Here is a 27,264-nt window from a genome sequence, read left to right as displayed (position 1 = left end):
CAGGTTTTCCTGTCATCACTGCAATTTAGTAGCACTGATTTTTCATATTTAAAAATCTGATGTATCCATGAACAACCCAATGAATCTTTTTGACACTGCCAACAAATAACATAAATGCAGTAGAGCTTTCACTTATACAGTGTTGCTTCAGATTATCTCAGTTTCTTTTTGGGATTTTTTAACCCTTAACAATTATCTGCTGAATAACAGTAAACCTGCAGTTGAAGGGTTGAAAGAAGAAGCTGCTAAACCACAACAGCATATTTTGTGTTACTGAATGTTATATGTTTGATTAAATTCCAAGACAAAATAAAATAATGGGAAGTCCAGGTTGCAGTATCATCAACATTATGAAAAGTATAGGTTGCTACTCACTGTAAAGATGACATGTAGAGTTGTGGACAGGTACAATAAAAAGACTGTTACACACCGAGTTTTCAGCCAAAATCTGCTTCAGAAAGGAAAACAATGTACTGGATGGTTTTGCCAGAATACATTGTCGTGCTGTGCGAAGGTATCAATCTGGAGTGGTGTGGGGAATGGGGAGAGAAAGCAGGATATAGGTGTGTGGGTGTGGGTGGTGGGGGCAAGTAGTCAGCACTGCCCCTGATGGAGCATGCAGGAACTAGGTGGCAAGACAAGGCTGCCAGAAGCAGCATCAGAAGGCAGTTCGGCAGGCGTAGGAAGCGGAAAAGGGGAGGAGCAGAAAAGGGGAAAATTCTGGTGCACGTGTTGGCAGAGAGCAGCACACAGTGAGACTGAGGAGACATGAATTGAAAGGATGTCATAGGACAGAGCAGATGGAAACTGTTGGGTGGAAGATGTGGTGATGGTAGGGTACCGTAGGTTAAGACAGAGACGATTTTGAAAGTGGATAATTTGTTGTAAGGATAAATCCTCTCTGTGCAGTTCAGTAATACTGCTGGTGGAGGGGAGGATCCAGGTGGCTGGCTTGTGGAGCATCCATTGAAATCAAGCATGTTATGCCACAAGGTGATCACTTTGCTCTTGGCGACAGTTTAGCGGTGACCGTTCATCATGGTTGACAGCTGGTTGGTAGTCATACCAATACATAAAGCTGTGCAATAATTGCTGCAGAATTGGTATATGACATGGCTGCTATCACAGGTGCCCTGATGTCTGATCGGACAGGATAAGCCTGTGGTAGGAGTGTAATAGGAAGAGCTGGGTGGGTGGATTGGGCAGGTCTTACATCTCTGTTTTCCACAGGGATATGTTGCCTGTGGTAAGGGGTAAAGTTTGGGAGTGGCATAGCGATGTACTAGGATGTTTTTGAGGTTGGGTGAACAACGGACCACTTAAAGGGGGAGTTGGGTAGGACATTCCTCATTTCAGGGCTTGATTATAGATAATCAAAGCGTTGTTGAAGGATATGGTTCAGTTGTTCCAGTCTGGGGTGGTACTGGGGACACTCCTTTGCAGCTGGTTCTTGGAGATGGTGAGAGGATTGGAGATATATGGGAATGTTGTTGTTGTGGTCTTCAGTCCAGAGACTGGTTTGATGCAGCTCTCCATGCTATCCTATCCTGTGCAAGCTGCTTCATCTCGAAGTACCTACTGCATCCTACATCCTTCTGAATCTGCTTAGTGTATTCATCTCTCTGTCTCCCTCTCCGATTTTTACCCTCCACGCTGCCCTCCAATACTAAATTGGTGATCCCTTGATGACTCAGAACATGTCCTACGAACCGATCCCTTCTTCTAGTCAATTTGTGCCACAAATTCTTCTTCTCCCCAATTCTTCAAATGCAGTACCTGTTCATTAGTTACAAGATCCAGCCATCTAATCTTCAGCATTCTTCTGTAGCATCACATTTCGAAAGCCTCTATTCTCTTCTTGTTGAAACTATTTATCGTCCATGTTTCCCTTCGAATGTGGCAGCACTTCATACAGACACTTACAGAAAAGACTTACTTTCAGTTAAATCTGTACTCGATGTTAACAAAATTCTCTTCTTCAGAAGCGCTTTCCTTGCCATTGCCACTCTACATTTTATATCTTCTCTCCTTCAACCATCATCAGTTATTTTGCTCCCAAAATAGCAAAACGCATCTACTACTTTAAGAGTCTCATTTCCTAATCTAATTCACTCAGCATCACCTGATTTGACTACATTCCATTATCCTTGTTTTGCTTTTGTTGATGTTCATCTTATATCCTCCTTTCAAGACACTGTCCATTCTGTTCAGCTGCTCTTCCACGTCCTTTGCTGTCTCTGACAGAATTATAATGTCATGGGCAAACCTCAAGGTTTCTATTTCTTCCCTATGGATTTTAATTCCTACTCCAAATTTTTCTTTTGTTTCCTTTACTGCTTGCTCAGTATACAGATTTCCTTCCTGACCACTGTTTCCCTTTCATGCCCCTTGACTCTTATAACTACTATCTGGTTCTGTACAAATTGTAAATAGCCCGTGTTTCTTCACAATTTGAAAGAGGGATTCCAGTCAACATTGTCAAAAGCTTTCTCCAAGTCTACAAATGCTAGAAACATAGGTTTGCCTTTCCTTGATCTATCTTCTAAGGTTAGTCAAAGGGTCAGTATTGCCTCCCATGTTCCAACATTTCTACGGAATCCAAACTGGTCTTCCCCAAGGTCGGCTTCCGTCAGTTTTTCCATTTGTCTGTAAAGAATTCGTGTCAGTATTTTGCAGCCATGACTTATTAAACTGATAGTTCAGTAATTTTCACACCTGTCAACACCTGCTTCCTTTAGGACTGGAATTATTCTATTCTTCTTTAAGTCTGAAGGTATTTTGCCTGTCTCATACATCTTGCTCACTAGATGGTAGAGTTTTGTCAGGGCTGGCTCCCCCAAGGCTATCAGTAGTTCTAATGGAATGTTGTCTACTCCCGGGGCCTTGTTTTGATTCAAGCCTTTCAGTGCTCTGTCAAACTCATCACGCAGTATCATATCTCCCATTTCATCTTCATCTATGTCATCCTCTATTTCCATAATATTGCCCTTGAGTGCATCACCCTTCTGTAGACCCTCTATGTACTCCTTCCACCTTTCTGCTTTCCCTTCTTTGCTCAAAACTGGTTCTCCATCCAAGCTCTTGACATTCATACAAGTGGTTCTCTGTTCTCCAAAGGTCTCTTTAATTTTCCTGTAGGCAGTATCTATCTTACCTAGTGATATATCGCTCTACATCCTTAAATTTGTCCTCTAGACATCTATGCTTAGTCATTTTGCACTTCCTGTCAATCTCATTTCTGAGACGTTTGTATTCCTTTTTGCCTGCTTCACTTACTGCATTTTTATATTTTCTCCTTCCATCAATTGGAATATGGCATAGGAAATCTGTCTGTAAACTAGGTCTAGGAGATAGTGCCTGTCTGTGAAGACCTTTGTGAGATGTTCAGTTTTCTGGGCAAGATACGTACTGCTGGAGATTGGTGGGTTTAATTTTTCAGAGGTATGGATGGAGCCATCAGAGTGGAGGCCCACATCCATTGAAGGTGGCACACTGGGTTGACGAGGACATGTGAAGCAGATAGGAGAGAAGGTGTTGAGGTTTTGAAGACATGATGATAGGGTATCTTGGCCTTGAGTTCAGATCATGACTATCTCATCAGTGAACCTGAAACAGACCAAGTGTTTGGGGATTTGGGAGGCTAGGCAGCTTTCCTTTAGATGTCCCATAAACAGGGTGGCATAGAAGGGTGCCATGTGGATGCCCGTGGCTGTGCTGTGGATTTGTTTTTATACCTCCCCTTCAAACCAGAAGTAGTTGTATGTCAGGATAAAGCTAGTACGGTGAATGAGGTAGAGGGTTTGGAGTCTGTAGGACGTTGGGGGAGGTAGTGTTCAGTAACGGCAGGACCATGGGCAAAATGTCTCTAAGCACTATGAGACTTAACATCTGAGATCATCAATCCCCTAGAACTTAGAACTCCTTAAACCTAACTAACCTAAGGACATCACACACATCCATGCCCAAGGCAGGATTCAAACCTGCGACCATAGCAGCAGTGCGGTTCCGGACTGAAGCGATTAGAACCCCACTCAGCCACAGTGGCTGAAGACCATGGGTATGAGGGGGATTTAGTGTATAGGGAAGTGGTGTCAACAGTGATGAGTAGCAAAAAAGGAGGTAAAAGGGTGGGGATAGTGGAGAGTCGGAGAAGGAAGTGGTTGGTATCTTTGGTGTGGGAGATTATATTTTTGGGCAACTAGTTGGAAGTGTTGGTCGATGAGGCTGTAATTCTTTCAGTGGGAATATTATAATTATTTTCAATGGGGTTGGGGGTGGGGGGTGGGGGGGGCATCCAGCATTGTTGGGTTTGTAGATTTTGGGAAGCATGTAGAAGGTGGGTATGCAGTATGTCGTATGAGTGAGGAGGGAAATGGATTCAGGGGAGACATTCTGGGAAGGGCCTATGGCTTTAAGCAGAGATTGGAAGCTATGTTGGACTTCAGGAATGGGATCACTTTGACACAGTTTCTAGATGGAGGAGGCCTTCCACCAAGTAGTCACTGTGATTTGTAATAGTGCTGGAACCTTTGTCTCCAGTTAGGATAATTAGGTCAGAATCCATTTTGATGCCGTGTACAACAGTCCTTTCTTCCGCTAAAAGGTTGGGTTTTTTAGGAAGGGATCTGGCAAAGGATGGTGAGACCATGTTGGCAGTAAATAATTCCTGGAAGGTGACCTGGAGGTCATTAGGTTGGAAGGGGGAGTATCATGGTTAGATGGTGGTACCAAGTGGGAGACACAGGATTCAATATTGGGATTAGGTTGGCTTTAGTTGGAGTGATTGGTGGAGAAGAAGTGTTTCCATTGCAGGGATTGGGAGAAGGAAAGTAAGTCTTTGACCAGCCCAACATAGCTAAATTTCTGTGGGGAAAGGTTAACAGTGTTCTGGGATAGTTTTGGCTCTGGATTTAGTGGAGTGTTGGCAGGGAGTTCTGGTAGATGTGCTATGCCAAAAAGTCAGCTAGGTTGGGTCTGGCTACTATTAGGGGTTGAAGAGGAGGAATATTGTATACTAGGGGCTCAATAGTGGTGCCCCAATGCACAGTGAGGTGTCAGCAGGCTGGATAATTTACACAGATGGTGTTTAGAATACTCTTGCTTGTGCTGGAGTGCAAAGGATTCAATTTAAGAAATGTGATGGTTGACTCCTTCACTTATAAACTATGCCAATGTGATCCCACTCCAAAAGTCCACCATAAACTCAAGTCCCTGCGTAAGCCTTAGGACCTTCTCAGAACCTCTTGCCTGATTCCATTTCCTTCCTCATCCCTATCATACCTTGCAACCCACGTTCCACATCCTCCTTACAATCCAAAAACCCAATTATGCTGGATGCTCCCCATTGAAAATAGTTATTGTGCTCCCACTGAAAGAATTTCAGCCCTCACTGTTGAACTCCTCCAGCCAATTGCCCGAAATACAGCTCCCCTGCCCTGCCCCACAAATACAGCAAAGATACCAACCACCTCCTCCATTGACTCGCCACCATCCCCACCAATGTATCTCCTAGATTCCTACTCATCACTGTTGATGCCTCTTCCCTACACACCAACATGCCTCATGCTCATTGTCTCGCTGCTACTGAACACTACCTACCTCTCCCAATGTCCTTATGACTCCAGACCCACAACTCATTACTCATACACCTTACCAGCTTTATCCTTACACATAACTACCTCTCCTTTGAAAGAAAGGTATAAAAACAAATCTGTGGTGCAGCTCTTGGCACCTGCATAGCACTCTTCTATGCCAACCTGTTTATGGGCCATCTAGAGAAACCTTCTTACCTCCCGAAACCCCAAACCTTTGGTCTAGTTCAGTTTCACTGATGATAACTTTGTGATCTGGACTCTGGGCCAAGACAACCTATCCTCATTCCTTCATAACCTCAAAACCTTCTCTCCCGTCAGCTTCACTTGCCCCTTACACCTCTCAATCCTCCCCTCATCCTTGAGAATGAGTTGCAAAGGAGCACCTTCTGCATAATCCAATACCACACCTGACTATAACAATATAACCATATCCTTCAATATGGCCTTCATTATCTATAATTATGCCTGAAATGAGGGACACCTTACCCAAGATCCTCCCCATCCCTCCTTTAAGTTGTGTTCCATCGCCCACCCAACTTCCACAACATTCTAGTCCATCCCTATTCCAATCACCACAGGCATCATATCCCTGTAGAAGACCCAGATGCAATATCTGTTCAATCCACTCACCCAGCAGTTCCCATCCGCTAGTCTTGCCACAGGCTTATCCTACCCTATCAGACACCAGGCCATTTATGAATGTAACCTTGTTATATACCATTCGTGCTGCAATCCCTGTGCAACTCTGCATACTGGTACAACTACCAACCAGCTGTCACCTAGGATGACTGGACACTGTCACAACTGTGGCCAAGGGCAAAGTGAAGCACCCTGCGGCACAAAATGCAGCTGAATGTAACAGGCTTGATTTAATTGGCTGCTCCACAACCCGGGACATCTGGATTCTCCCCTCCACCACCAGCATTTTTTAACTGCATGGATGGGATTTATTCTCAGCCTACCCCTCCCCACCCCCTCCCCAGGCAGCACTGATTACTCACTGCCCGTCTATACCCTGCTATACCTCCCCCTTCCTTGTCCCACTCTGGATTGGTGCTGCTTACGATTGCCATGACACAGTGAATTCTCACCAAAGATGTGATCATTCTGGACGAAGATGTGGTCATGAGTGTGTAAGGTGTGCTTGCTTGTGTGAATGTGTGCGTGTTTCTGTTTTTCTTCCTGAAGACAGTTTTGGCTGAAAGTCTTTTTGGTTGTGCCTGCCTACAACTCAACAAGTTATCTTTACAGTGAGTAGCAATCTATCCTTTTCATAATATTGTTAAATTCTAAGGCAGGAACATAAATACATTGGACTGTTGATGACTGGAAACTTGTTGCCTGGTCAGATGAGACTCATTTCATATTGTATTGAGCGGATGGACCTGTACAAGTATGGAGACAGCCTCATGAATCCATGGACCCAGCATGTCAGCAGGGGACTGTTCGAGCTGGTGGAGGCTCTGTAATGGCGTGGGGCATGTGCAGTTGGAGTGATATGGGACCTCTGATACATCTAGATACAATTCTGACAGTTGACACATACATAAGCATTGTGTCTGATCCCCTGCATCCATTCATGTCCATTGTGCATTTCGACGGACTTGGACAATTCCAGCATGCGACACCCCTCACGTCCATGCGACACTCCTCACGTCCAGAATTGCTACAGAGTGGCTCCAGGCACACTCTTCTGAGTTTAAACACTTCCACTGGCCACCAAACTTCCAGACATGAACATTACTGAGCATATTTGGGATGCCTGCAATGTGCCGTTCAGAAGAGATGTCCACCACCTCATACTCCCATGAATTTATGGACAGCCCTGCAGGATTCATGGTGTTAGTTCCCTCCAGCACTACTTCAGACATTTGTTGAGTCCACACCATGTCGTGTTGTGGCACTTCTGCATGCTCGCGGAGGTCGTACATGATATTAGGCAGCTGTACGAGTTTCTTTGGCTCTTCAGTGAACTTTCAAATTTATCAAAATATTTTACTGAACTGGAAGACATTACTCACAAAGATGTCAATGTATGAGTCTGGTAACAATGTGAAATTCAAATTTCAGAATTACAAGCTAATAAAAATGGTTTTATCAAGAGTCTAATGATGATAAATATGCTGCAGAGGAGCTGGCTTCATCAACAGAGCATTTGGAAGTACTTGAAACTGCCTTTGCATTTGTGGGAACAGCCTGTGTCTCCAGAGCCCCAGCCCCATTCAATGAAAGAAAAATGAAACAGTAAGTTCTTTAAAGCCCAATAATTGTCTTTCTTGACTCGCCAAAAGTTTTTCAACTTCTGTTTATAATGCCATATGTACCAATTGCCCACAATCATTACTAGTACATGTACAAACACATACATATTAATTCTTTCACACGATTAAGGTTTCATGTTTCAAATACAAAGTTCCTCTGAGATGCATTTTATATTTTATTTATATATTATTTATGTTGTTTGGGCCCTAGCTTAATTAGATAATTGAGGTTCTACTGCATATGGTGACCAATAACAAATCTATAGTTCTTCCTTGCAATACATGTAAGTACATATTTATTTGAGAATATCTTCCCTTTGACAATGGTATAATAAATTCAATTTGCTTGGAGGTCTTAAGTCTCATAACCTTAATTTTTATCCATTAGTAGCCTTGCGACAGGAACTTTGTTCCAAGCAATGTGACTTATCACTGTGCCTGACAGAAACTGCATTACACTCGTTTCTGATCAAAAATTTGAAAATGTCAAACAGTTTAAGCTCATTTTAATTCATTTTAAGTATTGAAGTAAAAACTATGGTACCACCAATATCACGACTGCAATCCAAAGAAAATAATAAATAAAGAAGTTGCGAGGAAGTGCAAGGATGAAGGCCAAGAGACTGCACATGCATTTAGGAGAGCAATGTTATTGACACATGCCAGAAAAATTGACAGCAAGTAAAAGTAAAAAAAAATATTTTAAGAAACTATATGAACAGCTTCTAATAAATTATCACATTCACTGAATCGGGCCACAAGCAGTTAGTTGATTGTGACCGAACATGATCAAAGATATAAACTGTTCATTTAGGTAACAAACAACTGAAATGTGATGCACATATTGCAGCTAAATCAAAAATTAGTTTTTTTATGACACACATATATTTAATTTGTAATAAATAATACATTTTCTTCAAGTGCCTGGTAATGTCACGAATACTTTCAGATAATCAAGTATCTACTTTATGGTATGCTCTCAAATGTTTGCATGATTTCAACAACTGAATGACCATTCACACTGTACACTTTCGTAAATTTCAGCTATTACCAGTTTGATACTGCCTCACCCAAGAAAGTGTGTAATTAGTTTTCTCAGCTGCCTCTTACAAACAGGTGAGACTTTTGCAGTAACACTATGAACCAAAATCTGCCTGTTGTTACGAAAAGTGCAGGATGAATACCAATACAGGGAGGATAGATTGCTACTTGCATATAGAGAAGGTGTTGAGTTGCAGAAAGGAACAACAAAAAAGAATGCTAGAAATAGTAAAGAAAATAGTAGCAAGTTTTTGCTGTGTCGATGACAGAGAGTTCTATTTCTGAGGCAGGATTTTGTCCGTAAGCTTAATATTTCTAAATATTCTTTTTTGTTGTGCTTGCCCGGGATGCTCAGTGCCTTCTCTACATCTACACTCCACAAGGTACCTTATGGTGTGTGTGGCAGAGGGTACTTGTGTACCGAGAATGATAGTTGCCAGACTTCTGTGTGTGATCAAATCTCTCTAATTTTTACCGTCATGATCATTTCAATGAAGAAGCTGTATATCTAGGAATGTATGCACTCCGATTCTGACAGTAAATGACACTAGTGTACAACACCTATCTTGTATCATCTGCCTCTGGAGTTGGATGAATATCTCTGTGAAGCTTTTGCGTTTATATGTTCCTATTCTTCATATCTTCACTATTTATTCTATTAATCCTGTCTGTAAAGGGTCACAGACTAATGAGCAATATTAAAGTACCTGTCAAATAAGAGTTTTGTAGGCTATCTCCTTAGAGGGTGGAATGCACTTACTGATGATCCTTCCAATAAAACTGTCTGGCATCTACCTTTGCTATGATTAATTTTATATGATCATTCCACCTTATGAGGGTGGTTTTGTAAGGCTGGTAAAAAAGCAAGAAAAAAATATTTGTTTTGTAAACTTCTTGACAGTCTCCTTTGATGGATGTACAATTGATCCAGTGAACCTCCACCTTTTTCATCCCATCGGAAAAATAGGTTCTGTCAAACTCTGAAAAATACTCACTGACTGCTACTATCTCTTCCTCATTTGATGAAACTTCCTTCCCAGCAAGACACAGTTTCAAGTTATGGGACAGGAAGAAGTCACTTAGGGCTAAACCTGGTGAAAGGGTGGATGATGAACCATTATAAAGATCATTTCATGCACTTTCACCAAGTTCATCATGATTTTTAGGAAGGTGCATGATCCTAGTGAAACAGAACTTTTTTCATGTGCTAACCTTGGTCTTTTTCTCAGCCAACGCAAGTTCCAAATGCTCCAACAATGCAGCACAGTAGAGTCAAATTATGGTTCTGATTTTTCCCAAGCAACCTATGAAGATTATTCCTTGGGAATTCCAAGCAATAGTGGCCATCACATTACCAGCTGACAGAATGGTCTTTGCCTTCTTTGGTGCACTTTCCCCAACCTTTGTTTATTGTTTTGATTGTTGTTTTCACTCTGGTGTGTAATGATGAATCCAGGTTTCATCAACAGTCACAAATTGGCACAAAAACTCTGTGATTTAACATCACCAGACACTATGTTGAAATGTTGTGCCAGATGCACATTTGGTTGACTCACCTCGCACACAGCTTCTTCATAGCCAGTTCTCTGTGCAGAACATTAAACATTACGCACTCACTCAGTTGCGATGCCTACAGTCTCAGCAATCCCACAAATTTTTGTCTGGCAGTCTTGCATTACCATACCATGTATTCTGTCAGTGGTTTCCTTTGGGGTGATGCTAACTGGGCAGCCAGAGTGCACTTTGTCTTCGCTGCTTGTCTAACAATGTTTAAATTCATCAATCCAAAAGTAATTGGTCTTCAATGATGGTGCAGAGTAATCTATACACTGACCAATTCAGACAGCTGTCAATAATGAACTATACACTGTACATCATTGAAATTCTTTATACTATTCTTGGACTAATCAAGCTTGTCACTCATGAAGGTGCAACGAAAATGTTCCATTCTTTCACACAAATTTACCAGACTTACCAAACCACCCTTGTAAATCATTCCACATATTCATACTCCCAGATACTTAATGGGTGTCACTGCTTCCAGTGGTTGTTTAGCTGCAGCATAATCACTCAGAAATGGTGTTTCTGCCTACTTATGTGAATTTGTTTATGCTGCAATTTAACTGACAATCCCTGCACCAACTGTCAATTGTCTGATGGTATTCCCATATTTTGCTACAGTTTTCTAGACTTGCGACTTCACAGATGAGGCTGTTATGCACACAGAACATCTTCCAATATTATATTCTCAAGTCATATACATAATCAAAACAATAATAGTCCTAAAACACTCTCTTGGGGTACACCCAAAATTACTTTTACAACTGATGACGTGCCTCCATTAACAATGTCATGCTGTGTTCTATTTGCTAGGAGCTCTTCAATCCCATGACAAAAGTGCTCTGATATTCCATGTACTCTTATTTTTTTCATTAATACTGTTCATTAGTATTTGCAAGAAGTGAATGGTTCAAGTTTTTATTGATTCTACTTGTAATATAAGGATATTATGGCAACCCAATCACAAACTTTTAAATGTCGTAAATTTGCCAGGCCTATTATCAGATTGTATATTTGTGATATAGTGTGTTCTTGATTGACTTTTCAACAGAAAACTATCACATGAGATAAATTTGAGATTACGACAAAGACTGCCTGCCAAATTATTAATACTAAGGCCCATTAGAGATTATAAAGTAAACATAAAACAACAACTCAGCAAGCTACATGTAACTTACGTGTCAGCCTCCAAAATCTTTATCAATTGTGGTTTCTTGGTAATATCCACTATCTTTGTCACAGCTTCAATTACAGGTTCTGCTTCTAGTATCAAATCCCCCTATAATAAAATCAAAATTACATAATTAGATCATTAAATACAAAAATCTATTGAGTATCTTCTCTGTTCCTGTATACTGATAGCTATTCAGTCACTACATGCTGTTCACAGAAGAATGGGAAAGAAAGAAAGAAAGAAAGAAAGAAAGAAAGAAAGGAAATGGAGGCACAAGGGGATACGCCAGTCTGCAGCTTAAGGAGTGTTGCGGTCAGTGGTAACTTGCACAACTGATTTTGGGTGGTGCAAATTTTTTTCACTAAAATCGTTAAAGACAATCAAAAAGTTGTGTTTTGGATGATAGAAGAAATGCAAAATATTTGTGAAGCTGTAGTCTGCACATCTATCATGGAAGAGATGCTGAACGACAGACTTTTCCACACAAGCTTTGGCAAGAGAGCAAATGGGCAAGGCTTGTTATTCGCAATCGACTGTGTCAAGAACACTTATCAATCTGATTAATGGTGGCTTACACTTGGTGTTTTCTCTATAAACTTGTAACAAAATGCAAGTTTTGAATAGGCCAGTGAAACATTTTTGAGCCCAAAAAATGGGCTTTCCACTATCATGGATGAAAACAATGTTAATTTCCATCAATGGCAATGGCATAATAACCAAAGAATTGGTGTTTTCAAGTAGGATAGTAAATAATGTACTCTATCAGAAATTAATAGCACTTGCTAACTTGAATGCTAATGCCTTGACCTTTCATGACTTCTCTCTCCTATATGAAAATGCCCTGGCTCATTTAGCATCAATAAGTTACCAGGGTCTGTTGCTGAAAATCTACTCTGAACATTGCCTACATATCCTATTAACCATGTTTGTCAGCTCTAGACTATTTCCTCTTCCAAAAACTAAAAATTAACTTGAATGATTCAAGATTCAATTTGATTGAAAATATCCAGAATGATGAAAACCTATTGCCAAGCAAGGTATCATCTCATATGGATACAATTTTGAATAAATAAACACTAAAAATACAACAACTCTTTTCATATGCTTTCTTAAGTACTGTACTCTGTTGTTACAAGCTGCAATTTTATTTCCCTTTGTTTCAGTTCAACACTCATTCTCCAGTATGCCAGAATTATTTTTGATGTGTCAACTCATTTATTAATTTATGTTTGGGCATTTCTGCTTCATATAATAATGAGTTTTTTAATTAAATATTTACAAATGTAAGAGGCACTCATCTCCCCCCTTTCTGTGCTCTCAAATTGTTTCTGAAAATAATCTAGTAACACAGGTTCCATTTAGTTCCTGTAAAGGCTTATCTTTTGAACAAGATATTACATTACACAAAATATAACATGACACTTAATTTTACTTTGTGTGTGTCTGGGGGGGATTAATAATTACCCACTTGCTATATCCAAAAATTCATCTAATGAGTATGAGTTAATTTCCTTTTAAATGTAAATTCTATATGGCTATCTGTCAGACTTTTGATGCTATTAGGTAAGTGACCAAAGACTTTTGTGGCAGCGTAATTTACCCCTTCTGAGCCAAAGTTAGATTTAACCTTGAGTAGTGAAATCATCCTTTCTCCTAGTGTTTTAGTCATGTACACTGCTATTACTTTTGAATTCGTTCGGATTGTTAATAACAAATTTCATAAGTGAATATATATAATGTGAGGCTACAGTGAAGATCCCTAGCTCTTTAAATAAGTGTCTGCAGTATGATCTTGGATGAGGTCCAGCAATTATTCTGATTACACACTTTTGTGCAATGAACACTCTTTTACTCAATGATGAGTTACCCCAAAATATAATGCCATACGAAAGCAGAGAATGAAAATAGGCTTGGTAAGCTAATTTACTGAGATGTGTGTTGCCAAAATTTGCAATGACCCTAATAGCATAAGTAGTTGAACTCAAACGTTTCAGCAGATCTTCAGTGTATTCTTTCTAGTTCAACCCCTCATCAATGCATATACCTAGAAATTTTGAATATTCTACCTTAGCCACCAATTTCTGTTCGAAGTCTATATTTATCAATGGTGTCATTCTATTTACTGTGTGGAACTGTACATATTGTGTTTTGTCAAAGTTAATGAGAGCCCATTTGCAGAGAACCATGAAATGATTTTCTGAAAAACATTGTTTACAGTTTCATCAGTTAATTCTTGTCTGTTGGGTGTGATTGTTATACTTGTATCATTGGCAAAAAGTACCAGCTTTGCATCTTCGTGAATATAGAATGGTAAGTCATTAATATATATTAAGAACAGCAGAGGACCCAAGACCGAACCTTGCAGCATCCCATTCTTGATTGTTCCCCAGGTTGAGAAATCACCTGTTTTTTTGCATATTATGTTAACTGTTTATTTCAACTTTCTACACTCTTCCAGTTAGATAATATTTAAACCATTTGAGCGCTGTCCCATTCACCACAGTACTTGAGCTTATCTAGAAGTATTCCATGATTTACACAATGAAAAGCTTTTGAGAGATCACAAAAAATCCCCACGGGTGACTTCCGGTTACTCAGAGCATTTAATATTTCATTAGTAAAAGCATATACAGCATTTTCCATTGAAAAACCTTTCTGGAAATCAAACTGACTTTTTGTTAAAACTTTATTTTTACAAAGGTGTGAAGCTACTGTGCAATACATTACTTTTTCAAGAATTTTGGATAAGGCAGTCAGAAGAGAGATTGGGCGGTTGTTGTTGACATCAGACGTATCCCCCTTTTTATGCGGTAGTTTAAGAATGGCATACTTCAGTCTATCTGGGAAAAATACCCTGCTTCAGTGAGTTATTACATATGCAGCTAAGAATCCCATTTATCTCTTGGGAACAAGCTTTTATTATCCTGCTGGAAATGCCATCAATTCCATGTGAGCTTTTATTCTTGAGAGAGTTTATTATCTTCCTAATTTCAGAAGGAGAGGTGGGTGGAATTTCAATTGTATCAAATTGTGTGGGTAAGGCCTCTTCCATTAACTGCCTTGCTTCTTCTAATGAACAATTAGATTCTATTTTCTCTACAACATTTAAAAAAATGATTATTAAAAATGTTTTTGACTTCCAGCTTGTTCATCAAGTTTCCATTCGCTTTGATGGTAATGCCATTATCCTGTACTCTTGGTTGCCCTGTCTCCCTTGTAATAATATTCCAAATTGTTTTGATTTTGTTATCAGAGGTATTAATCTCAGACATGATGCACATGCTTCTGGACTTTTTAATAACCTTTCTTAATGTAGCACAGTTTTTATAATATTTGGCCGTTTCTGGGTCATTACTCTTTCTTGTTGTTAGATACAGTTCCCGTTTGTGGTTACAAGATATTTTTATTCCTTTAGTAAGCCAAGGTTTTTTGTGTGGTTTCTTATAATTAGATTTAACTACTTTCTTGGGGAAACAGTTTTCAAATTCTCTTACAAGTGTATCATGAAATAAGTTATATTTTAAATTAGCATTGGGTTCCTTGTACACCTCATCCCAGTCTAACTGCTGAAGATTTTCCCTGAAATTTCTAATTGTTGAGTCATTAATTGAACACACAACTTTGGAGGGTAGTTTTGAATTACTGAATGGAGCTATGTCATATACTGTAACTAGCTGAGCACCATGATCAGAAAGGCCATTCTCAACAGGACAAGAATTTATGTTTTTAAACTTATCTTGGTCTATAAAAGTGTTATCTATCAATGTGCTGCTGTCCTTTACTATCTGAGAAGGAAAATCAATGACAGATATGTTAAATTGAAAGAACCGAGCAACACATCCAGGTAATTCCTCCTATTACACTCTTTCAGTGAATCAACATTGAAGTCCCCACAAATAATAATTTGCTTTCCCCTATCTGACAGATAGTGCAACAAAGCATCCAAGTTTTCCAGGAATAAATGAGTTTCCTGAAGGGGACATATATACTGTTACAATTATGAAAGAGCCCTCCTTCAGTTTAAGTTGACAGGCACATACTTCTATATTTTGCTCTAGACAAAACTTTTTTTTGTATCAAAGCTTTTTACACATTGATAATTTTTGACATATATGCCAACTCCTCCTCCCACCTTATTCTCTCTACTCATTTGTGCAGCTAGTTTATAACCACTGATATTTACCTTTTCCATATCAGACACAATGTGATGCTCAGACAGGCATAGTATATCTATTACATTATCAGATTCAATGTCATCCAAACAAACCAGGTGCTCATCTACTTTATTCTTCCATCCCAGAATATTTTGGTGAAAAATGGTCACTTTTTTACTATATTTTTGTGAGAATCTACTTTTTTCTTTAATCTGCCAATATTTTGGTTAAGTATGGTAACACTATTATTTACTTTACTTTTGTGAGAATCTTGTGAGTTTTGGACTTCTTTAGCACCTGCCTGCCTGAACTTCTCATTGGACACTGATATTAGTCTAAAACTGAGGTACATCCATGAGTACTAGTGTCCCCCCTTATGGATTTCACTAACAACCCTGACACTTTACCCTTCCTTTTCCTATTGAGGTGTAGGCCACACCTTGTGAAATCCCCCCTATCAATAGCCTCAACAAACAGGAATCAATACAATGTCTGACAGAGTGGCCGCCCTACGCAACTGATCCAACTCCATATTTACCCTCCTGACAGAGAGGTTCAACTGGGGCTGATCATGCTGCACGAAAGCAGGCACCAGCCCAACATTGGTATATAACAATATATGATCTTACTGAATCGGTTCTGGTTGAGATAAACAAGAAAAAATATTCTGTTTAGCTTTTCTGTGATATTGCCAAGGACTCTGACTGCATACATAAGAAAAATCTACTTGAGAAACTAATGCTAAAGCATCCCTTCCAGTAATCGAGTCTTTGACAATATGAAATAGAGGGTCACATGACACAACAGGAATAAGACTAAATTCGTAGTGGGCAAATATTAAATATGGTGTGTTGCAAGGTTCAGTGCTTGGCCCACTCTTATTATTAACCTATGAAAATGATTAGCCTGGAGCGTCAGAGCATTCTTTGTTAATGTCTGGTATACTGATAAAGGGCGCAAACACATCCATACCTGACAAATCCAAGAAAAAAAAGAAACAGATTTATAAACTGTTCACTGAAAACCATTTAACCCTCAGTCATACAAAGACTCATCCTCTTTCATGTATGTCAAAATGATAGGAGAGCAGTTTTCTCATATACAAGACACTTTTGTAGTTTTGTTTTCACCCAGACATGTTTTTTCGTATTATTGTCAGTGGAGTTATATGTTTATTTTCTTTCTGCAAAATTGTTTTTAATGTTGACCTCTTAAGAAACTTTTGGTACGAGAAAATGTAAATTTGTAAAATGAGTGATTGTTGTCAAATATTTTTCATTAGTTTGCATATAGTACAGAGTTGAGACACACACCGCTGATGTGAGGCATTCCATGTTTTTCATTTATCGCATGTCTAAAGATTCTAATTTTATAGTAAATTTGGAAATAGAGTGGATGTATACATTTGTTTACATACCTCATACAAAGCTATTGGTTGTTTATGCTGGTATCTTTAGATCTACTACACAATCTACAGCTTGTCGTTTGAAAACAGCAAAATGTGGTGGTGGCGATTTTAAAAGCATTTCCAACTGAGAATTGCTATATATTGGGTTATTTAGAGTATTACTGACAGATTTTTGATGTTGAAAACTACACAGCCACAACAACAGATAATAGTGGCAGAAACTCTGTGCTTAGTGAACAAATATTAGAAAATATATTTGTAACAACAGCAAAAGAAATAAGCATGTTACCTTGGCACAAACAAAGCAACACAATAACACCAAAAAACTCTAAGTAACAAACTAAATAGCCCAATGTACAACGATTCTCAGTCAGAAATGTATTAAAAAGGGGGGGGGGGAGGGAGGAGGGGGAGGGAGGAGGGGGAGGGAGGGAGGGAGGGAGGGAGGGGGGGGGAGAGAGAGAGAGAGAGAGAGAGAGAGAGAGAGAGAGAGAGAGAGAGAGAGAGAAGAAACCACCACATTTTTGCTAAAAATCTAGAACCTTTACACATATCGAGAATTCCTCAATTCCGTGATACATGTCTCAACTCCATACTACATGGAAACTAATATAAAATATTTGACTGTAATTGCACATTTTACAAATGTAAATATTTTGTGCTACAAGTTTCTTTATAGGTTAAAATGTAACAAACAATTTTGCAAAAAAAGCACAAAAAGAGCTGAACATGTCTGGGTGAAAACAAAACTACAAAATGGTGTCTTGCATCAAGCCGAATTCTTGTCCAATTTTTCTTAGCAAGCTTCTTCGCAATAAGAAGAACAGCAATTATTTATTGTCTGGCAAACAGAAGTAGATACAAATGGGCACACATTCTAGGCACTGAGATGGGCATTAGACTGAAGTGGCACCATTACACGGAAAAGTAAACTAAAAAGACTCTGTTCTGCCTGCATTGCACCTATAGACGTAAATCTTTCTCATTGGGCTGACTTGTGTGTGGAAGAATTGCTTATGTACTTTACATATTTTCAGTCATTAGTTTCCTATTGTTTAATTTCCTAGGGAAATGCAGCTAAGGTAAGAAAGTATTTACATAAGTGTGCTGGGGGAATACTGTTCAACAACGATAACGGAACATCTCACAAAAGCCCCTTCTAGGACCTAGGGACTCTATCACTTATAAGTCAATACATATACTCCCTAATGATGTTTGTGAACAACAATAAAAAGGAATATGGGATGAGCTATAGAATTCTCAAGCACAATATTAGAAGTAAATATAATTTTCTTATAGATTACGCATCTCTATCAGGTTTTCTTTTACTCTGATGTCTATAACAAGTTACTGGCATACATAAGGCAAAATACTGAAAATCTTCAGATATTAAAGAAAAGAACACTTCATTAGCCACTCCTACAATTTATAAGAATATTTAGTCGCAGGAATTTAAGCTGTGCCTAACTCTAATGTTTGTACTAAACAGATCTTGCTTTGTTTAAAGTATTCGAAAGAAACAGCAGCTGAGCTGTACAAGAAAAAGGAGAATTGGCTTTTTCAAAGTACAGCTATTTTTCTCTCTAAGTGAATAAGTGAATGCATGAGTGAGAGAGTTCTGTGCCTTGCATAATAATATGGATGAAAAATACTTCATCATTTGAAAGGGAGGGGGGAGGGGGAGGGGGGGGGGATCAATCAGTAGGCAAAGCAAAAAATGCAAAGATAACACAAATACCTTGTCTTTTTTCAGATCTGGTGGTATCCTTAACAACATCAGGTTGTCAGATGCTGTTGTTACAACAATTTCTTGGATGCTGTTTAGAGGCAGATTATGCTTCAATTTGAAAGTCTTTCCATCTAAGACATACAACGACTTGCTGGTTACTAGCATGGCTCGCTCTCTTGGTTTGTAACCATGCCGATCATACTTTGTCACAGAAATTGAGTACTGTAAAAAAATTATTACAATGAATGAAATATCTAACCTCTTACTTAAAAAATGCAGCATCAATAATTCAGAATAATTAGCAACACACACACCTAGCCTTTAATACAATACTAAATAAAAACTAAGACAGTAATAATATCACCCTCATTCAGCTGTTAACTGGATTATTGTAAAATTTCTCCTTTTGAATAAGAAGTGAATTTCTATGGTAAAACACGGAATAAGTTATCACAACTTTCTGAAATTTGCGTAACTTTTTCTGAATCTGATGGTCAAATTCTTACAATGAAATCATCAAGTAAAACTTAAGCAGTAGAGCTCTACTTCCCTGACATAAAGACACTTCTCAAATACGTTAATCCGATCTACCAATTTTGCTAAATTACTAATCAAGAACTTAGGATATGGTAATCACGCTGGTACAGCTTATTTTTCAGGCCATCAGAAAAATTGAGAGAAAGGTCATAATTAATAAAATATTTTGCATTTTGTTGCAAACATTTTGAAGTTGGAGCACCAGACCTGTCTGAAAACATCAGTTTGAATGTCTCTCCAACATCCGAACATGAGTTCAGTGAAAAGTTATTATTTACAATGAACAAAGCCCATATTGCTTTGATTTTTAAAACATCATCCCTGGCACTAAATAATTCAACTAACTGTCAATCAAGTTTTCACACTGATGCACTACATGCCTCATATTCGTTTGAAATGTGCATACTTGCTTGGAATTGACTACATGGTTGGATTTCTACTTTACTAGGGTTAACAACATTTTCACTTTTATATGAATGCATTCAAGGGTGCATTCATATAATTGATTCGCCTTGATGGGCAATGAACCCATATCCTTCTTTGGTGGGAATCTAAAATTAGCGACCATGGATGACATGGGCAGGGACTGCAGGTATGTGATGCCAGGTGCGATTGTGAGCCAGCCATGGAGCATGCTGAGATAGTCCAATAAAACACTGTGTCCATATGGTGCTGTAGTTAATACCACTGCCTTGTAAGCAGGAGATCCCAGGTTTGAGTTCTAGTCCGGCACACATTTTCACTCATAGCCACTGATTCCGCACAAAGTCCCAATGCAGCTAGTATCATTAGTTTCTTCCCTTCTCTTCCCTTTCTTCCTCTCCCCCTTCAACTTACATAATTTTCTCTTTTCCTTGGGACACTTGTAGATGAATAAGAAAAGTTTTCAAGGGAAGGCTGACAAATTGGGAATCAATTTCGGAACCTAATCACTGCTCACTGAAAACATTTTTCTCTAATGACATTTTCAAGACTTAGATATGAAAAAAATTAATTAGAAACAGAGATTCATCAGTTTCGAAAAGTATGAAGTATGCTTGCAGAGAGAGAGAGAGAGAGAGAGAGAGAGAGAGAGAGAGAGAATAACCACTCTAGGCACTTACTTCCCCATGACTCAGCCTACTTCTTAAAAAGTGTTCCCTGAATTCCTCTGACCTTCGTAAAATTCTGTGACTTTCCCTGACCTACCAGAGCTACCCCAACTTTCCAGAAAATTGTGAACATGAAGTGGCACACTAATATTAAATCCCACACAAATTGTAAATTCAAAAGTTAGTATGTATGTTTGTTATTATGTAAACTTTCAGCCTCATAAGCAAAGAAACTTTACAGAGGTCTGCTATAATAATATAGCCTTCTTCAGGAATGTCACAATATAAAATTAAAACATGCCAGATAATGGCCTTGTCAAACTTAAAATGTTAGTACTACAGTATATAGTCATAAGACTGCATCACTTCTACTAAAGTTTTGCCGATAGCCCACACAAACAGGCCAGACAGGTGGGCCGCAGGCAACGAGTCATAACTGGGCACCGCGGACAGCAATGCAGCAAGCTCAGCTGGTGGGCACGTGCATGCCAATGCCCTCTTTATCTTTATGTTCACATACACATTTCATGTAATCATTATTTTCTACAAGTTTAAGGCCTTTTTTTATAACTGATATACGTAAAATAGTGTATCACTAATTTTGAGCTTCATAAAGGTTGCATACACATGAATTTTTATAACTGCCTTTATAATGACTTGTGGTGTGGTACATCCATACGTACTACTTATTAACCCATTAAATCTAATTCTGTATACTGCTTATTACCCATGCCAATACCTGGCTATGACATAGAGCCTTTTTGTTCCTATTAGTAGTTTCGGGTATTTCCCGATTATACACTGCATATTTAATACATTAACCTATGTTCAATGCTGTTTCACAATTTGTTATACATCAAATGGCATATTAATATTTAAGAGCTTCATAAAGTTTGCATGTAACTCCACTGGATATAATGTCTTCATAATGTTTTGTGGTGTTGCACGCACCTATTGTCCGATAAATCCATTACTTTATATGATCTTCTACCTACGTCAGTAGCTGGCTATGACATATCGCCTACTGGTTTTCTTATGAATTAATTTCTGATCACATATTTAATCTATCTAAATGCTAACCTGTATGAGACAGTTGTCCTTATGATCATTCACAAGTGTTAATTCTTAGCTAAGTTCCACACATTTCAGGCGCTGTTACCAGTAACCTTAACTTATGGCCTCTTTTTATGAAAAGGTTCCTTTATGCTATATAATGTTATTTGCCTCTCATAGAACTGTAACTTCAGGTATTATGGTTTATTTGCCAGTAACATTTTTAGCTGCTGTAACAAATGATGCTATCAATTACTGGTTATTCTTTCTTACGTACAGTACACTTGTTATGTGTCTTTTACCTTTTATGGAAAGGTAATTTCAGTGACTTAGTGTTTTAATGTCATTAGTAGTCCGAACTATTGTCATAAATTATTTTCCATAATAATCTCAGTTAACATTTTCTGGTTTTAAGTCAGTATTACACCAAACGTGCATGCGCGCGACCACTAGCTGACGACACTACTACATAGTCTGTAAATTTTCTAAACGCTTTAGAGCTTTTGGAGCACTGTCTCACAAGTTGGAGCTGAAGGTGTGTTCACCTGCCATGCTAATGGCACAACGTGGATGAACCAAAATTCTGCTCCAGTGGCACCAGGTTATTCATCATGGAGCTGAGAAGGCATATTGTGCAGATCACCAGCAGAGCTAAAGGAAAGGTGATACTGATACCACAAATTCCTCTCATCCCTACAAACTTTCCTTTCCACTTAAAATGCTTGCAGTTCCCTTTGAAAGTACTTTAACTGTGTTGTATATTGGCTGCTCACATGTATTGAGAGCCATAAAGCACTAGATAACTCAAAGAACAGAAAGTATCTGAACGTTGTTCACAGATATGTATTGCACTAGATTTCTGGCTCTCCATACTCACAAGGACAACCACAATCTTTTCCATGATAGGTATTGTCGCTAACAGTCGTGAAATTATTTACTCTCTTTCCGCGCACATTTTGTAATTCGTTACTCAGTAATGTAAAACTTTTTTCTTTAAGTAAATGACTGAGTAGCAAGTGATATGTATTCTGTCAGCTTGTTCCATCATCTCAAAATTTGGTGATTCTCCCCCCCCCCCCCCCTCTCAAAAGTGGCTCGTGCCTCAATACCTTCAAGATAAAACTTTTGCGATGGCACAAATGCATGGATAAAGGGTTTTGGCATTAACATTTCTTTGTGAAGAACAGTTTAGCCTTGGGTAATACCATGGGGTGCAGCTAGTATTTAATAAATTTTAGTTGTTCAGATATTGACCAATTACTCACCAACACCTTATCTCCATTTTGCAAATGAGAAGAAACAAAGCTTGGAACCAAAGTCTTGTGCTCAGGTTTCAATCTCTCTTCAACAAATTTTGAAGCTATACTGTTTGGGTACGATTTCTTTTTATCTGTAAAATAATAAAAAAAAAAAATAATGGAAGACCACAATTAAACAGGATAATATGAGACACAGTTTACACAGATCTCATTAAAAATAATAATTATACTAATACCTTTAAACAATGATTCTGCCAATATTTTGAGCTCGAACTGCTTCTTTGCTTCAGGTGTTAGAGACAGTCGATACTTTCGTGCCAGCCATCGTTCATGCAGCTGATGTAAGTACCTGGAAGCCTGAAGTATTGCACAATAGTGAATATTTCCAATAATTATTGATAATTACTCTCTGTGCATCACCCCTCCACCTCCCTGTATGCATGGAACACACATGCAAAAAAGCAGCATGTTTATCTGAACTACTTTTTTGACAAAATTTTAATTTCCTTAGGATAACATAATTCCCACAATCACAACAGAACCAGAATGCTGGGAGGGGAATTAAGAGTATGACACCTTGACAACTAGATCATTGAACACTGAGGAAGCATACTTGGACTGAGGAAGAATATGGAAGTAAATCTGCTGTGTCTCTTTCACAAGAATCATTCCAACATTTGTCTTAAGTGATTTAGGGAAACAACAGACAACCTAAATCTGGATGGCTAGAAATAGATCTGAATCACTATTTTTCCAAACATGAGTCCATGTTTACCACTGTGCCATCTTGCACAGCAAAACTATAATGATGTTATCCTTTTATGAATCAGTTAAGGTATTCGTAGGGAATATATGCCACATACAACACAGCCAGTAGGACAGACATTAGTTTCAACCAAAAATATTTTAACATCACAACTGTCACATTTTCACAACTGAGGAAAATTCTCATGTTCTCATATCATATTGCATATACATGCATATGTTGTCTGCATAAAATATGTGAGCTTCCACTGGTTATGTAAATTATGCTATATGTGATGTACTTACAACCTAATTTGTTACAACCTAACTTTTCCTTGCAGTTAATATGGAACACTTAACTAACTGATGATATACATGATATTATTAGTTACTCGCTAATTCTTTAAGAAATATTTAAATAGTGTTACAATTAGTGCTTCAAATTATAGTATTAAAAATTATGTAGGTAATTTACCTCTGTGCATGACTGAGGGCAAGGTGGCCATGATTTATCCAGCACACTTTTAGGCAAACTTTTGGCCAATCTGTTCAAGTACTGAACTTTCGCCACCTGGATAAATCCCTTGTTCACTTCGTTAACTGGACCATGGCGAGTAATAAAGCCTTTGATGAACCTGTAATGCACAGCAATTTCTTGAACTGTCAGCATATTGCTAGATTTGTTAAAAATTGAATGAGAGGACAGAAGCATATTTATTCCTTATTGGAATCAGAATGATAAAGATAAATGTGATACTGCTACTGAAGCATAAAATTTTACCTTCTTATTGCTTCTGCTCCTTTTCTTCTCCTCTGTGCTTCATTCTGTGCCAAACGTCTACGAATGTATTTCTGTATAATAATAGCAGAATTCCTCATTTCAATGTATTTCCTTCGCTGAAGAATACCTTTCCACACTTTCTGAATGATGGTAGCAACATAATTTTTCCTTTCTTGAAAGGCATCCTCTGTTTCAAAGAGAGTTTTGGGAAACCGAATGAAAAGTTTCGTCCTGTGAATTTCAAATAGGAAGAAAATTAAATGCCAATATATTTGTGTAAGTATCTTTTAGATGTGCACTGCAAATTAGTGTATCTTCTTTATGGTAAATAGCATACTATCTTTTCCTATGTTGTTGATGTATCAATTAAATTTGCTGGTAATTACAATACAGATTGTAAGTAATAAAATACTGGTTATTAAATAAACTACAAAATTCTTAAAAATGTAATTCTGTGATTTCTTATATCAGGACAGTAACAGAATTTCATTCACTCATAAAACTGAAATGGATACTGACCTGCCCATTCTGTAGTCATCTTTTCCATAGCCCAAATAATTCACTAGTGTCTGCACACCATCTTTGGCACTCCCTTTATAAAATGGCCATGTTTCCGGACACAAACTTTTGTAACGCTGCAAGAACAACTCATAAACCCGTCGGAAAGCAAATCCTGCTCTGCGTACCCTAAGATTTTCCATGAGCCCCAAGTATTTCACTTGATGCAGAACAACTTTTTCATTAAATATACCTGTTGAAGAAGAATTTATATAGAATATTGTAGCAACACTTTCATTAAGATACACACACAAGTATTATCTGTTGTGTTTGTAATTCTGGAAGAAATGTCTCCAATGTGTACTTCAAAGGAAAAAACAGTGTCTATGTTAGCTTTTAAAAGTTGTTCACTGTGCTAGGTAATACATTCTAAACAATGGGATTTTATGTTAACTAACAACTTCATCACAAAGTTTGGTATATTTGCAGAGCAGAGAATGTTTAATTTGGAGTAATCACTTTTCCAGGAACCATTCTCACACATATTCTCAAGTCTTTATTTACACTGAAACTACCTTGTGAATAGATATTTTAAGTAACTGTAGGCTGCTGTTTAAGGATTATCTGTTTATAAAGGTCTGTATTTACTTAAGGGATTACACTGAATGAAGCAAGCATAACAGATAAAAATGCAACTCACTGTGAACTGGCAAGCAAATGCAATTGTGCAAATATGGACTGCCGAAATAAACTTGACAAAATATTGAGATTATAATTAGGATGTTCAACATCATTGTTATCAGAGCTCTTATTAAAACAGTTTTGTCATAGATGCTGAGAATGTAACATTTAGCCAATAACCAGACACAATTTTAAAATCTCACATGCTCTCAGTGCATTCACTCAGTCATATTTGAATACAAAACAATTTTAATTACTCGTACATTTCAGAAACTAATACCTCACAATCTTAGAAGGAGGTAGGAACATCACATAAAATTTGCAAATATGTACCACACTGTCATACTGTCTTCTACAATAGATGACGCTTCATCTCATTTCTGATAATGATGGTTCCCAGAAAACTGTCACTCTTTTCAGCCTCATATTGATGTAGTAGGTCTAGACAAATTTCCCAGCAATGGTTTTTTGCACTTTTGTATCTGTGGGACCCATTCACATAAACTTTTTGATAACAAAGGTTGCATAACATTTTGTCTATGGCAGTATAGCCAACAATCAGCTTTGTACACCATTCCTTGGTTACAATCCGCTAATCATTACAGGTGAGTTGATCAGAATACTGTTCATTATGGGAGTAGACAACTAAGTACAATCAACTGGTGTTGTGGCTTGTCATGCAAAGGCTTTTATCACCTTCAAATTGCAGGACCTGCCATCTCACTTTATTATATCTACTGTATTGCCTCCATACACCTTCAGCAAATGCTGATGAATTTCAACTGATGCAGTTTGTTCAGCAGTGAGGAATTCAATGACATGCCTTTGTTTTATATATACACTGGTATCATGTGCAAGTCTGGTATGTTAGCCTGCTGGTCACCCATTGACCAACAAATCCAACAAAACATTATTGTGAACATTAAACAGTCAGTTCTACACTAAATTAACAGAATCAGCTCAGACACTCAAAGTCAACACAAAAAGTAAGAGAAGTTAGCTTCGGAATAATCCTCATAGTTTTTTAATTAAAGTGAGGTATACAGACTGCAAGAAATTTTTCTCAATCCTCAATGTATATACATCATATAATAACACCACAGCATTCCTAGCTTCGGTTGTCACAGCAGTCCAATCTCTCATCTTTGGAAAGTCAGGCTACTAGTGTCAAGTTGTTCTTTTTTGCTTAGATATTCCTCCTATCAACTCGCTATATCAGATGAACATCTCTACCTCTTTTGGTTTCTGCCTGGTCATTTTGCCACAGAATATGCTGGTCTACAATCGCTGCTTTTCTGCAGATCTTTCTAATTCACTTCTGCCCCTCTTTGTTAGTTTCTTTTCATTTTCTTTTATGTTTCTCACATATTTCTAGAGTGTTCATTCATGTAAGATCCTCCTAATGTAATACCCCTCCACATTAAGCCAAGACAGTTTGTTCTGTGTTATGTAGAGTTCCATACAGATCAGCTGAGCTGAATGGCTGATTTAAGTTTGTTCCTAATCCATTATCTGTAAAGTATTTCTTTCCCCATAGAGTACTATTAAGTTTCAGTTAATTTTATCTGAAATGGATATTGATAGACAGTTGCAAGGAAACACTCGCATTTTTCTGATCATGACATTTATCAAAATATATTTCTCAGCACAAAATCCCTATGCAGTATGAGAATCAAATAATTACTTCTATTATTATGGA

General features: G+C 38.1%; 1 protein-coding gene across 5 annotated transcripts in view; it reads right to left on the bottom strand.

Moving 5' to 3' along the window:
- LOC126192013 (unconventional myosin IC) overlaps window positions 1-27,264 on the bottom strand; it is a 431,394-nt gene that overhangs the window by 8,328 nt on the left and 395,802 nt on the right. For all 5 annotated transcript variants that reach the window (XM_049932574.1, XM_049932572.1, XM_049932575.1 and 2 more), the window contains 7 exons: window positions 24,906-25,137; window positions 24,387-24,617; window positions 24,081-24,240; window positions 23,098-23,218; window positions 22,868-22,992; window positions 18,931-19,143; window positions 11,635-11,735 (listed from right to left, as the gene is read on the bottom strand). In XM_049932574.1, the coding sequence (XP_049788531.1) occupies window positions 11,635-11,735; window positions 18,931-19,143; window positions 22,868-22,992; window positions 23,098-23,218; window positions 24,081-24,240; window positions 24,387-24,617; window positions 24,906-25,137 (1,183 nt within the window). The remainder of the gene's footprint in view (window positions 1-11,634; window positions 11,736-18,930; window positions 19,144-22,867; window positions 22,993-23,097; window positions 23,219-24,080; window positions 24,241-24,386; window positions 24,618-24,905; window positions 25,138-27,264) is intronic.

Source organism: Schistocerca nitens, chromosome 1 (assembly GCF_023898315.1).
Source record: "Schistocerca nitens isolate TAMUIC-IGC-003100 chromosome 1, iqSchNite1.1, whole genome shotgun sequence".
In the NCBI taxonomy this organism is placed as follows: Eukaryota; Metazoa; Arthropoda; class Insecta; order Orthoptera; family Acrididae; genus Schistocerca; species Schistocerca nitens.
Note: the sequence above shows the minus strand (reverse complement) of the source record. Positions and strands in the feature narration are given on the sequence as shown.